The sequence below is a fragment of the Petromyzon marinus genome, chromosome 13 (assembly GCF_048934315.1).
Source record: "Petromyzon marinus isolate PM22_M1 ecotype Great Lakes invasive population chromosome 13, UKy_Petmar_22M1.pri1.0, whole genome shotgun sequence".
Lineage (NCBI taxonomy): Eukaryota > Metazoa > Chordata > Hyperoartia > Petromyzontiformes > Petromyzontidae > Petromyzon > Petromyzon marinus.
The window spans coordinates 1,329,965-1,343,880 of record NC_133679.1 but is presented as its reverse complement, the minus strand read 5'-3'; the positions used below and the strand labels follow the sequence as shown (position 1 = coordinate 1,343,880).

General features: G+C 45.5%; 1 protein-coding gene across 11 annotated transcripts in view; it reads right to left on the bottom strand.

Moving 5' to 3' along the window:
- Positions 1-369: 369 nt before the first annotated feature.
- The window catches only part of LOC116942193 (phospholipid-transporting ATPase IC-like), a 58,892-nt gene continuing 45,345 nt past the window's right edge, over positions 370-13,916 (bottom strand). For all 11 annotated transcript variants that reach the window (XM_032953845.2, XM_032953848.2, XM_032953838.2 and 8 more), the window contains 12 exons: positions 13,291-13,403; positions 12,120-12,284; positions 11,319-11,430; positions 10,282-10,357; positions 9,514-9,646; positions 8,133-8,496; positions 7,505-7,728; positions 7,003-7,086; positions 5,109-5,354; positions 4,219-4,357; positions 3,270-3,400; positions 370-2,241 (listed from right to left, as the gene is read on the bottom strand). In XM_032953845.2, the coding sequence (XP_032809736.2) occupies positions 1,948-2,241; positions 3,270-3,400; positions 4,219-4,357; positions 5,109-5,354; positions 7,003-7,086; positions 7,505-7,728; positions 8,133-8,496; positions 9,514-9,646; positions 10,282-10,357; positions 11,319-11,430; positions 12,120-12,284; positions 13,291-13,403 (2,081 nt within the window). In that variant the 3' untranslated portion in view covers positions 370-1,947. The remainder of the gene's footprint in view (positions 2,242-3,269; positions 3,401-4,218; positions 4,358-5,108; positions 5,355-7,002; positions 7,087-7,504; positions 7,729-8,132; positions 8,497-9,513; positions 9,647-10,281; positions 10,358-11,318; positions 11,431-12,119; positions 12,285-13,290; positions 13,404-13,916) is intronic.

Below are 13,916 nucleotides of genomic sequence, written 5' to 3'. Positions count from 1 at the left end.
AAGGCATCATGTTTGCTATAACCACAACACAAGCAGTCAAAATGCAAACAAAAAAGACAACTCTGATAATAATATGCACTGTCCTTGAATTTGATTGGTCCACACCCGAGACAGCTTTTCTTAGAGCCTAGTCTCCATTGGTGTTGGACCAGAAGACGCCAAAAGGCATTTTGACTGCTTGTGTTGTGGTTATAGCAAACATGATGCCTTGAATAAAGGTGTCAGTTTTTGTGCCAGTTAAAAGGGTAAAACCTATTCCTATATCTTGTTTCTGGCAAAGGAGGTCTCATAATATTTATGTTACAGAGCACTTCTGCTCCAACACAATTTGAATGTTCTACTTGAAATAATTCGAAGACAACCGCAAAACACATTTTAAACATTTATTTACATGTTAAAACAAATCCTGAAGTTAAACGGAAATGTTACCCAAGGTACTTACCAGGGCTGCATGTGTAAGTTAGCCCCAAATGCACAGATGCAATGTAAAAAACTGTGCTTCAGAAAAAAAATCGCCAACTGCACAAGGAAATCTGCACTCCTATCGAGTAACATGTCCCACTCCCAGGAAATAAAAACGTTGTACCTGATATTTTCAAAGAAGAATAATGCATTTAACTAAGTTGCATAACAGTAGATCTAGATTTACACAAATGGATTTAAATAATGCTCAAAATATTAACTATTTTACAGAACAGAAATTAACTACAATGGCACATAAGCACTTCAATGGGAGTACGCAATAACATCCCTGAACTTGAGAAATGTTCTTTCTCGTGACGATCCATTGCAATTTTTGGTAAACACCAACACTTTATGAATTGTGGGCAAATCAATGCCCTGGCAGAGATAATTTACACCATAGCCTAAATTCATTTGTTTGCCATGTCTTAACCTACAAATAAACGAGCAATTCCAAAATGGAACACTTATGGCCAGGATCCCAATGTGTCCTATATACCCACTGTTTTAAGTGTAGGAGATGCAGGAAGAAAATGCAAAGCATGTCGTTATGATATCTAGAGCTGGGTTGGAGGTTCAGAAATGAAAGGTTATGTAATTGTTTCTCATCCAATGCAGACACCAAACTCTACACACCACATTGTTAACCAAATAGCTTCGACACCTCTACAGGACAACTGCTGGACATTATTTTTCTCACAGGTATGCTGGCACGGTTTCAAAGAATGTGAATAAGTAAAAAAAAATACACATGGATAAAATATTTTCATTTCTATTGAACATTCGATACATGGAAAACATTTTTTTATTATGACGAACAGTTTTAAATTATTCTTTTTTTTTGCAAACATATAATAATTTTGCAAATAAGCTTAGCGATTTTCAGCTCATGGCAATACCATCGGGTTTCCCCCCACTTCATTTACAGCATTTTCTCCCTGTTAAGATGTAAAATGACAACCAATATCAAAAAACACTTTTCACATTTCTATTTAATTTGCAAAACTAAAGAATATAAATTACATAACCTTTTTCGATGTATTAGTGGCTCCTGATGTAAAAACTATTGGTATTAAAATGAATAGAATCTCGGTGCTGTAGTATAAAAGGTCTACACCACCCAGATGAAAGAGATGTCCCTACTCTTGCATGACAAAAAAAGCAAGTTGTAGAAAATACAGTACTTTTGAGAAGTTATACTGTTAAACAAGAATATGCCCAGGCATTCACGTATGAAAGCCCCACAAATTGTGCAACATTATCACATCGACAAGGACTCCAACCTCGTACAATAAAACACACATAAAATAAAGACACTGGGCCCCTAAAGCCACAGCTGTAAGGCACTTATCTGGAACAGACATATTTCCATGTTAACTGCGGCAGAATGAACCCTTCCCACACAAAGGTGATCCCGTGCAATTTACCACACAATGAAGTCAAGGCCCAAGTTGACGTGTTGGTTCGAGTTCGTTTGACTTCGTGTTATATCAAGATGGAGCTATCGGCCACGTTGCCTGTGTCGATGGGCACCTTGACCGTCGAGTCGGCGATGCTCTGCACCTCCGGATCGCTCTTCGTGTATCGGCCATGTTGGTGCACCACCTCTTCGGCCCTGGGCTTCGCCGTCGGGTTCTTCCTGCGTATGCTACGGCCGGACGTGATGAGGTCGCCGAAGCCCTTCGTGTGCGAGTACGCGTAGGTGGAACGCCGCATGGTGCCCAGCCGCTTGAAGGGCTCCCGTGCGGGTGGCATCGCTTTGTGGATGCCATCTTGGATCTGCACGGCGGGCGTTTCCCAAGCAACGTTAATAATAATAATAATATACGTCCCCCTTGCACCTTTGCGTAATGAGTGCATCCGATCGTTCCGCGATACGAGCAACCGCGATAAGGAGTCTCAAACGTGCGCATTCTCGGCATCCCTGAGGCGGTTTCAGCCGTCGGCAGCGAATGCAGGGGGGTGAGAGAGGCGACCAGGTATGATTGGTGGTACTCCCAGTGCTGTGACACCTGCATTTGTGCGGCCTGTGATGAATATTGTTTTTTGAGGCCACTTCCAATGCTCTCGGAATTGTTATTAAACCAAAGTGCATTACTTGTAGGAACAAAATAGTTATCACCATGTGCTATCAATTTCTTGACCCGAGTATGATCATCAGCCATGGCTATCAGTAGTGCCAGGTTCGTCTACCTTAGCAATGAGGAGATCGTTCTTTGACTCATGAGGCTAATGGGTTCATTAGACTTATCGCTATACACAACGTAAATATATCTTCTGAATTCAGTCTGGCTCAGCCATGTGGGCTTTTTAAAAAGATGGGAAATAAGAAAGCGCTCAATAACATGAGCCATGTCTAGTGCTTGTGGTAAAACTAAATCACTTCCAGGTTTCCTCCCAATGTGAGCGCGACTACCATCTTAAAGAGTTCATGCAAGAAAAACAAATGCTTCACTCGGTGCCAAACTTCCAAAATGCACAAGGTGTTAATATATCATAATTTACAACGCGTTGTCAATCCACTGCTGCAAGACCTCCCCACACCATGTGTCATGGAGGTTGTCTCACCATACTTCACCACGCTGATCAGTATGGGTTAAAAGTCAAGGGGGGTTTGCTCAGGATGAGTTTGGTTATCACTCGCCACTGATGTTAGTCGTGGCCGGGATTTGAACTCTGGTTGCCCGGTTCATAATGCAGTGTGCTCACCGCTGAGCCATCACTCCATCCCAACAGCACAAGTAAATGGCAGCAAATAACAGTCTTACAGTACTCTTCATAGAGTACAACTTATGAGCACTCTGTACCTTATCGAGAAGTGTAGGCTTGGTACAACGAACGAAGAACCTGATGGCAATGACAGGTAGGAGAGCAATGGCCACTGTCAAGATGATGATCAGCCACAGGTACGGCTGCTTCAGGGAGTTGCTGGCCGTTCCTGGAATTCCACAACAGCGCGACGCAAGACGTTCCATCGTTATTCACATTTATATATGTGTAATACAAGCACATTGTACGCATTCTTTAAAGTGCTTCACCCACTATTAATTGATGTACATTTACCGTGATTGCCAGCCAGTGTGCTTATGTTTTCAGAGTAAAGACCGGTCCGTGACGGACTTTTGTGGCTGTCATGAGGGTCTGCACTGAATGCAGACCCTCATTTTCTGCTCAAATCAGTATGGAGTGGGGGAGGGGGGGGCATTCATCGTCATCGATGCTGAGACAGCAGTGGAAATTCCACCATCCTATAGAAGGGGGCCAAGTCTCCCTGACGAACAATCACCGATCCAATACGAGTCATACCACTGTTGGGACTTCCCACAAAGTCATGCTCGTGAAGCTCGTGTCATCATCGATCGATGCCCGTGTTATTGGCCTCAAGACGGATGACGGGCTCTAGTGTACTCCCGTTTGGATGTACAGCCACCGACTGTGTTGTGTGGCTGTACCAGCTCGCTGGATACAAACCCCGACTACACGGACGTGAACGAGCCCCCATGTCGCTGGCCCACCTAAAATACCCAACGACATTTTCTTCCGGTTCTAGGGTTAACATCTGAATAATTTTTGTATATATATTTGAAATAGCTCTAAAAACTACAGCATATATGGATACACATTTATATTTACGAGTTCTAACCCCAAAAAAACCTGTATTATGCACTATACTCTAAATCGCATTTGAAAGCTTAGGTGGGACAGCAGTATCCGTACACCTCGTTGTCGTACAGCAGAGACAAGCCGTTTGCAAACCTGTGAACTTGAAATTGCTTGGGAAGATGTAGTGCAGGCCGTCGCTGTGCAAGTCAAACATGATGGCAAAGTAGAGAGCGATGCTTCCAAAAATTGAGAAAGTGTTTAAGTATGTCCAGAATGCTGTGTCCAGGCCAATCTGGAAAAGAGAAAACGTAGTTTGAGATGAAGGCCAAGGTTTTGGTTTTGGGTTGCTCACGATGCCAACGTTAAGGTGTTCAAGGTTTTTTTTTTGTTGGGTCTTCCAAATGACTAGCTATGAATATGTTTGCAAAAGAAGCACGTTTAAAAATAATGATTCTACTTTGGAAAAGTGACATCCAATCATGTTATTGGTCACATGAATGGTAATTGATATTTTTGTTATCTATAATAGAAAAACAGAACAATATGAGTTACTGATAGGTTAGCAGGTGTGCAGCATTTTCCCATCCTAGCGCTTCGGAGGCAAGGGATGGGAGATGACAACTTGTGTTTGTGGAACTCCCTACCCATGGGTGTCGAGGTCACTATTTCCTGGCTCTACAACGTATGGGCAGAACAGCAAAGCGGATTTAACTCCATCTGTAAAGACACTGAGTGGTAGCCCCCCTTTGCATATATGGTTATTCTCCCATGTATAAACACTCATCAAAGGAGTTAGCCAAACATCCCAGTATAGGACCAGAGAGCTTGGGCAATTGTTGGCGCCAGTTCCGGCTGCTTTCCCACTTGCTTGTGATTTCACGCACATGTGGATCATTCTCTCTCTGAGAGGGAACGAACACTATATGCCTTACAAACTGTAAATAAAGAAATTAATCAAGACAAGAACCACACCTCCCCCCCGCGACCCGTTTGTTAGCCTAGCCAGCTCAGCATCCGGCGGCAACTCCCACTCCACCTTGTACCTGTAAGTTGACGATCAAGGTGAGGGAAGTGGCTGTGACGACGGCAAAGGACTGGTAGTCGTCGGGTGCCAGGCCATCGCTTCGCATCGTCTCCAGGAAGGCACCGTACGGGATGAAGAAGATAATGAGCGAGGTGATGATGCCTTGTATCAGGCATCTCCCAAAGATCTTGTAGTTGAAGTTGAGGTTTTTTTGTCCAGTTTCGTACAGCTCCGGGAACTTGAAACTCTTGGAGTCGCTCACGTCCTGCACGCACCGATGCACGACGCTGAACATCGAATACCGCCCACCCCGCCCCTCCCTCCCTCCCTCCCCATAGCAATCGTTTTGAATGCTACCTATTCCTGTATAAAATGAGTACCACTTTAAGGAGACGGTAGTTATCTGTTGGAATGTCTTGCTCACGCCATTGCTGGTGAAAGGGCCTCCAATAGAGTTCTAGACAGCTCCTCTAAAGGTAATTTGGTCTACTCTTCCATACTGTCCAGACGTCTTGTAAGAGGTGACAGTACCCACACGTGAACTGTACGTACGTATTTTGAATCATCTTCTTTCATAGCCAACCATGCTAATCAGAGGTGAAGGACAACAAACTAAACACAAAAAAGTGGTTCCATAAGCACGTCGCTCCCCACAATGATAAAATGCAATCCCAAAAGTTGGTTTGTGGTCGTCAACTAACATGGGCAATGCCATATGGCCTTTTAAGCCGGGAGACTCTTTTACGTGACTTCACCCGACAGCAGAACATCCAAAACATTTCAATGTATCCGTGAATTCTCCCATCCGCATGAACGGGTGGATTCGCGGACAGGTTTGACGATGGCCACAAACAACCTCACTGCCGACTGCGATATCACAGCTGCGGCTAAGCTTCTGATCGCTTGTGCTGGGTCGCTGGGTCCTCCAAGGTGTGACATCCCCATCACACGACACGTCACGTGATGCGTCACGTGACGTGTCGTGTGAGGTGGCGAAAACCTCACGTTTGTTATCACGGGGCCACCCCACTTTAACACATCGCGAACCGTGGCGGGGCGCGGGGGGGGGGGGGGGGAGATTTACACTCCTCGGTTGTTCGACAAATCGCTACTTGCAGGCAACCTTGCGTCCATAGATGGTGAAATCGTGCTGCCCTCGGGTGTTATAGCAGGTCGATGCACACACAACACATCGCATGCTGCAAAGTAGCACGCGTCAAATTCCACCGAGTCCATTTTGCTTCCAATGGTGTTTCTTAGTTAATTATTATTTGTCCAAGCAGACACGCTCTCAACAAACTAGGGCATACAAATTAATCTAAAAGCGCACAATAAACGTGGAAAGATTCGTGCTTGGAATTGCGTTGAGAAATGGAAGAATGCATGGATTCAAGACCACACAAAGGTTAATGACATAATTAAAAGCGTTGACGAACGTAAGTAGGCTGTGGGGCAGAACGACATTGCGAGAGGGGATGATGGCCTGTGCTCGAGACTAAGTCAAAGTAGCAGCCAAAGTAGGCAATGTGCCCGAAAGCACGCACGCTGCGGAGATGGAGCAATGACATGAGCTCGGGATGCAGGTGTTTGATGACGGATTGCTACGTCGCAGAAGCGCGAGATATGGCAATGACTTGGGGTGACCTTCTCCCAGCAGTGGATTGATCATGGTTGGTAATGATGACGATGATGATGGGGAAAGCAGTTTGCTGCTTGTAAATACATTTTCTATGACCAGGGCTCTGTTCATGGGGCAATTTTTACGTCTCCGTGAAGAAAAAAAAAACAACGGGAAAGGAGTTGACCCAGAGTGTGCGCGGACGTGAAAATAAGGCAGAAGGGGGGTGTTGAGCGGAGATCGGTGGCACTTGGCACGCAAGAACAGAGCTATTGAGAGAAAAGGCCTTCCTTACCTGATCAAAAAGTCCCATCACCAGCACGGGCAGAGCCGAGTACAACATGTTGTAGAGGGTGATGTACCAATCGTCGTACACAGCCTGCCAAGACATCGTACTTCATTAATCAACCCATTGGTCACGTACGTATGCGAGGCACCTGTCTCATCATATTGGAGGTGTCCAAGTTTTACACATATATCACTTTCAGGGTCACATATAATGTACGTGTGCATGCAGAACTTCTTTTGCACCGTACGTAACTAACCGTGCTGATCGGAGGTGCGGGGGGCGGACAACGAATTAAACACAAAAAGCAGTTCTCAAGAAACGAGTTTTCAATTTAGGACTGCCGATTGACTAACTCCGGTGTTCTCATGTCGTGCTGCTGGTTGAACAGAGGCGAGGTGGCACGAGGGGTGGCATTCAAGCAACCTGCTCCATCGTCTCAACCGCCGGCCGTGCCAGGAGAGAGCGATAGTGCGGAACGCACCCCGCGTGTGTGTACACAATGTCTCACCTGGGCGGAGAAGCCATTGAAGAAGCTGAACCAGAAGTGAACGAGCGTGAAGGCGAAGTTCTTGTAGAAGAAGTACTGCAGGAACTTGCACATGCGCAGGTAGGACCAGCGGCCGTGCACGAGTAGCAGGCGCTCCAGGAAACGGAACTGAGCGAAGGAGTAGTCGCTGGACAGGACGGCCTGCATGCCCTCCTGCCCGCTGATGCCCACGCCGATGTGAGCCGCTGCAAGGGAGACGGAGGGGGAGACGCGGCTCAGCAAGAGTCCGGCGCGACCTCTGGAAGCTGTTAAAGCCCCACATCACACACTTCTAGGGCAACTCGGCACATGTCTGTTGCACGGGCGAGTATCTGCATGCAAAAAGATTTTTGATGTTCCGTAAAACGGTACTCATTGTTATCAACCGTGCATAATGATGATGACCGTCTGAACGAATCCCTGACCACGATTTTGAACTCGTAACCTTCCCACTGTGAGCTAATGGGCTCCGATCACGGCGGCACCAGCCGAATTGTTCCAGTCACACCTCAACAAAAGAGAGGTGCACCTTGCCCAGCTCACGTCTCGAGCCGTCGACCACCAGCTCGGCGAAAGGGAAATGGAAGGGGGGGGGGGGGCGATGCCTCACTCTTGATCATGTTGACGTCGTTGGCGCCATCGCCGATGGCCAGGGTGACGGCCTGCTTGTGTTTCATCACCATGCGCACGACGCGCGCCTTCTGACGGGGCGACACGCGGCAGCAGATCACCGCCTCGCAGGCACAGGCCAGGCTCACGAAGCGCTTCTCGATCCTCTCCCTCTTCAGGATCTCCCTTTGCTTCTCCTCCTCCCGCTGCTCCGCCTGCTGCCTCGCGTCGCCGAGCTGCTCCATGGAGACATCGTGGCCTGCTGCTGCTGCTGCTCCCGTTGCTCCACCGCCCCTGGGCTTGCGCCGCCTGGGCAGTTTGAGTCTGTCCAGACGTTTCTGTTTGTTGTCGGTCAGGATGCCGTTCTGCAAAAAAATACCCACACAACAGCGCGTCCAGGATCGGAGTCGTGAATTGGCAGGCACACCTCGCGCCGACGATTAGCACGCGTTGCTACCGTACAGTGCGAAAGACGTTCAACATATGTACATACGTACATAGAATGTTTCTCTAAATATGGAAATCTAACAATTCGTTTTGACAACTGTAGAAAAAACTATAGAAAAATCACATGAGAAGAAATATATGGATACATCAATTATTCCCCGTTTCTTACCAATCTTCTAATCATTAATTATGATTGTTGTTCTTCCTCGTGTAGTTTTTGCCTTCAGCTGATCTGTGTTATTTTTTGGCTCCGAATAGTTTTCGTTGGCTTTGTTCCCAAGTGATTTATGTAAGATAGTTTACACTACATATCCTGCTGTGCAATTAGCTGTTTTTAGTACTGCATTTGATTTTTTAACCCGCGTGTTTGCTCTCGTGAAAACAAAGACTTGCAGCCTCAGTGGGCTCTCCCCTTGGTTGTAGAGGTTTGGATACTTTTTTTCACAAAACAATGACAGATTAAGTATTTTATATTATGGAACTCTACTCTGACAGCAGAGCCATGTATAATATTAAATAATCATCAGGAAGAGGATCGGTGATTTTCCTGATATCTTTCAAGAGTCAAAGAAAATCTTAGGCACACACATGATCAAGTAATAACTAACTTGATATACCATACATTATTATTGAATAACATAAATAAGACAATATATCTCCTGACAACTGTTTTTCCACGTAAAAATGTTTTTTTTTTACATACAGTCATCTGGGAGCACACAACTTCAGCAGCATTAGTTCAATGCAAGCAAACTCTTGACCGGTTTAAACATTGCAGTGTCTCATCAGCAGTCACGCTTGCTTGAACCAATGCTGGCGAACTGCCGGTTGCTTATCGGCAAAGGCCCTCCCCAGTTAGACATTTTTCTTAGCTCGACGCACAACTATTTGATAACATGCCATAATATTTCGCAGATTAAAAACAGGAGCCTTACCAGACAGCCACCAGTTATAATGATCGCATTTTTTTTCCCCTTGAGAAACTGCTTTGCGAAGTCAACTTCCTCTTCATTTCCCTTCGCATCTCTCTTGATCGTCTGGCACTCTTGTACATCACTCAGCATTGTACTGGAAGCACAGACATTACACAAATCGTAACCACCAGTGCTGAACCCACAGACACATGGCTCCACCATACCAGGTTTTGGACACAGACACTCGTATGCAGTATGCGGTGACAAGAAGCATTCTGATTGAAAACACAATTATTATAGATGCAAAATATCCATTTACGATTGATGGATGATTGAGTGGATGGCACAGTGTGACTAAAGTTTATAATATAATGCGGTGCAGGCACATCTGAACCTTGGCTTAAAGTCCAGAGTTATTACGCAAAGGAACTGGTTTACGACATAGAATTAGTTCCCAAATTTTCTGGACCCACAGGATCACTGTCATCGCTCAAAATGTTTTATCAGGGCACAACGCAGTAAACAGAAACTAATCTGGTACTTTGTGAAGAGAATCTAGAATCTGCAACAATTCCAGAGGCCTTGCGGAGCCTCCGCCAGTGCAACGCCGCAGATTGTGCGTTTGTAACAAATCAGAATCTGTATTCATACTGGAGGAATCCGATGAGCTATGAAGCTCCTTTTCACAGATGTCCTGTGTATGATTAAGTGCGTAGAAACTCACTCGTATAAATGTGCCTGGTAAAGGGACGACTATGTTGTGTACAGTGCAAACATAGTATGCTTTACCTAACTTCGTCTCCATAGCATATTTGCATGTCTTCAGTAAGAAGATGACAGGCGTAGCCAATATTTTCTGCGGTTTCTGCGAGGGAAAAAACAAAATAACAACACGATTTGTGTGTTTGATGTAAGCATGTTAAGAAGATAACACCCAAAAAACCCAATTATAGTGGGTTACTCAAAAAGCACTTAATTATTTCAGACCACTGATAACATATCATCTTGAAGCAACGTTTAAGTAGTTATGCAAGTGTAGTGACTAACTCGGTGACGATAAGACTTGGAGGCACTTCTTTTATTAACGAGCACCAGCGGTATAATACACACCCTATGTGGGTATACTCTACAGTTGCTCGCCTCTACACAACACTACGTGGGTACACACTATTACTGTCGCTAGCCTCTACACAACACTAACCGTCTAACACTGACGGCGCTGAACCGAGACGGCCAACTACCGTCTAGCAGTGCAATGTCGAGTGACGACGACGGCGATGATGGCGATGACCTTGAGCAGCACGACAGGGATCCCACTCCAACAACAGCCACGAGGTCCCTCACAGGGGCCTTCCTTATATTCTCAGCGTGGCCTCGCTCCGCCCCGCCCCCTCTCTGGAACCTACTCGCGGGTTCCCGAGGCTTCTCCATGGGCCCCCCTCTGTGACCTTTCCCCCCTAGATGTCCCCCACTCGTGTCTATCATGGCCTGCTGAGTTGAATACTGCTGTACACCGCAGTTCCCCTTTTTCGCCAGCAGCCAACACTATGCCACTACGCATGCATGTTATATAACCTACAGGCCTTGTTAAAAGATCTGATAAAAATAATGTCAGTGATTAGAATTATTTTAATTAGTTTTAAAACATTAAATTCATTCGTTTTTAAATGTGAAAATAACACTTCCTTTAAAACACTTTTCATACATGAGGATGGATGGCGACTTACGATACGAAAAAAGTTCAACATACATAGAAGTGAAGCCATTTAATTGTAGAGTAAACAATTATCGCAAACCGTGGTAAACTACAAGAGGCAGAAGAGTACCTTGTTTGTCTCCTGTTAAGACCCAAATCTTTATCTTTGCTGCTGCCAGTTTGGCGATTGCCTCCGGGACACCATCTTGAAGCTTGTCCTCGATGGCCGTCGCTCCTAAGAGCTGCGAAGGCACGAGATGATTTGTGAGCAGCACATCACCATTTCTGAGAAGACCATTCAAGACCATTCAGAGGTTGTAAAGGGCAATGGAACTGACACCACATAATTGTTTCTATTGTATTACCCTCCCCCATACAAGATCCCACTCGTGCTGCCACCTCTGAGATAGAAAATTAAACTTAAAATTGGGATGAACGAAAATCGAATAATATCTCACAATACCAGAAGAACTAAATGTAAATGACAAAAGCTCAGACTTTTAATGTTTAATGTTCCTGGAAGGCTTACAGGTTTCCCAGGACAGCTACCTCAGAAACAGGATGAAAATCTGGACGGGTGGCAACACGGCTAGATCCACATCATTTTCCTTCTTGGTTGCTGTAGATGCCTCTTAATTAACCAATATCTAATTTAGATATGGGCTGGGCAGAATTAAGTGAAAACCAATTTTATATATAGTATAGCTCCCATCGTGTAGCCATTGATGACAAAAGACTAAGCCTATACAACTTGCGACACTTAAGAATCTGGTTTAGTCACAGCATTTGAGCATGCTCTTAAATTTTCTTTCACTAATAACAATCAAGCTGCCCTAGTCTTTAACAGATTATAGGCTGTCCACCGACGTTACCGGGGAACGTATAACTTGTATCACAACTGTACGGCGCGAGTCCTACGGACGTAGCTTACCTTCAAGTTTGTTTCAATCTTCTCGTACACAAGGCCCTGCTTCTTCTCACGGTCGGTGAGGGACATGCTGGCCTGTTCGTACTTCTTGCTCCAATCCAGGTACTCCTCCTCGCTCAGGTCCTTGTAGGACAGGCACAGCGTGCGTAGGCTCTCGGCGGCAAATGTCTGTAAAGATAGATGGAACATCACGATTTTGAACGCAATCGCAACAGGCGCACATGCGCAGCCAAGCCAAGCACATCTCCCAAACACCAATACCTGCAGTCAGAGCCGCATCAAGTAAGATTAACCTACGACCAACGTTTAATAGACTGGTGAAGGCATGGACCCATAATCAAGCACTACTCTCATCCTCCAGTGTTGTCTAGAAAAAAAAAGCCTTCTAGTTCAATCGATTGTGTTGCACCAGTCATCAATTGATATGACTAAATGGTCACTGTAAATCCCTAAATACCAGGGACTAAAAGCTGGTAATCGGATCCATATTGTGTGCTGGTACATGATGTTTAAGGTCAAATAAGATTCTGTAAAGTAACGGTAACAGTAACAATGCCGTCACACTACTCGTGGTCATCTGCACGGTTCATCGTCCACAACAGAAGAATACACGCGACACATTGCGGGATGGTTTCCAGTGCCTTTCACCGTAAATATTTCAACTCGGTTAGCATTTATGTCAGGGAATAAAACTGTCCTTTATATATCTCCATGACCAAGCAGTATTTCAAGTAGAGAAGCGTGGATTCAGCCAAGTGGCTGGATGGCGAAGGCAGCGCCCCCCCATACAACGGTGACAGTCTCAGCACCGTCGCAACATCAATGCCATTCATCTTATTATTCTGCTCTCAGGAATTACACATTTCGGCTTGATTTCCATTCCACGAAGCCTCCCTCTGTTCAGGGCAAGTGAGACGGTGGATCGTGTTGTATGGACAACTGGCAATTTAAGCCACTTCCTTTGGAAGTAGACCTGTGACGTGACTTTTTCCTGCCTCATTAACAACCATTCACAGCCGACATTCACTGCCACCTGTGTGAACTGCCAGTGGGACACGAATTGGGTCTCGTAACAACTGCGATACAACTTTACTTCACGGCACGTCTACTGGACGTAGCTTTATTATAAATGAAAAAAACGTAATTTCAAATGGTAACTCTGATGGTGACCTACATTGAGGTCCTTCTCTGTACTTTCACGATTTGGGTCATCCTTCTGAAGCCTTTCCAGGATCACCGTGTCGGCTCCTTTGCAGTATAATCGCAACTTTCCTTCTGGGCTCCGGACTGCAATCACGAGAGCAGAAACACACACACACATGCAGGCACGCGCGCGCACACACACACACACACAGACACGCATACACAAATGCACGCACACACATACATACTCAGGCACACACACGCACACAGACACGCACGCAGACACGCACACACGCACAGACACACGCAAGCGTACATTCATAACCAAACACACAAACCCACAATGGAAGTGACATTTAACAAACCATAATGTGGTCTCGTGAAAGCACGTCAACCCCACGTGCTTACGAACTTAAGAGGCCTTCCAGCATTTTATAGCCGTCGCATGTCATGAGTGAACATGCAGCTTTGCTATATAATAATGAACGTTTTGTTACGTAATTGTACAACAACAAAAATATCACAAACCCACATTATTTATGAAGGCGTTACACCTGAATAACCCGTCAGTGGCGTTACAGTGGTTTACATTCCTTCGCATGTTCCTTTATGCAATGTGCATGCTCAGCAAGCTGCCAGGGCATTATCTTACCCGAC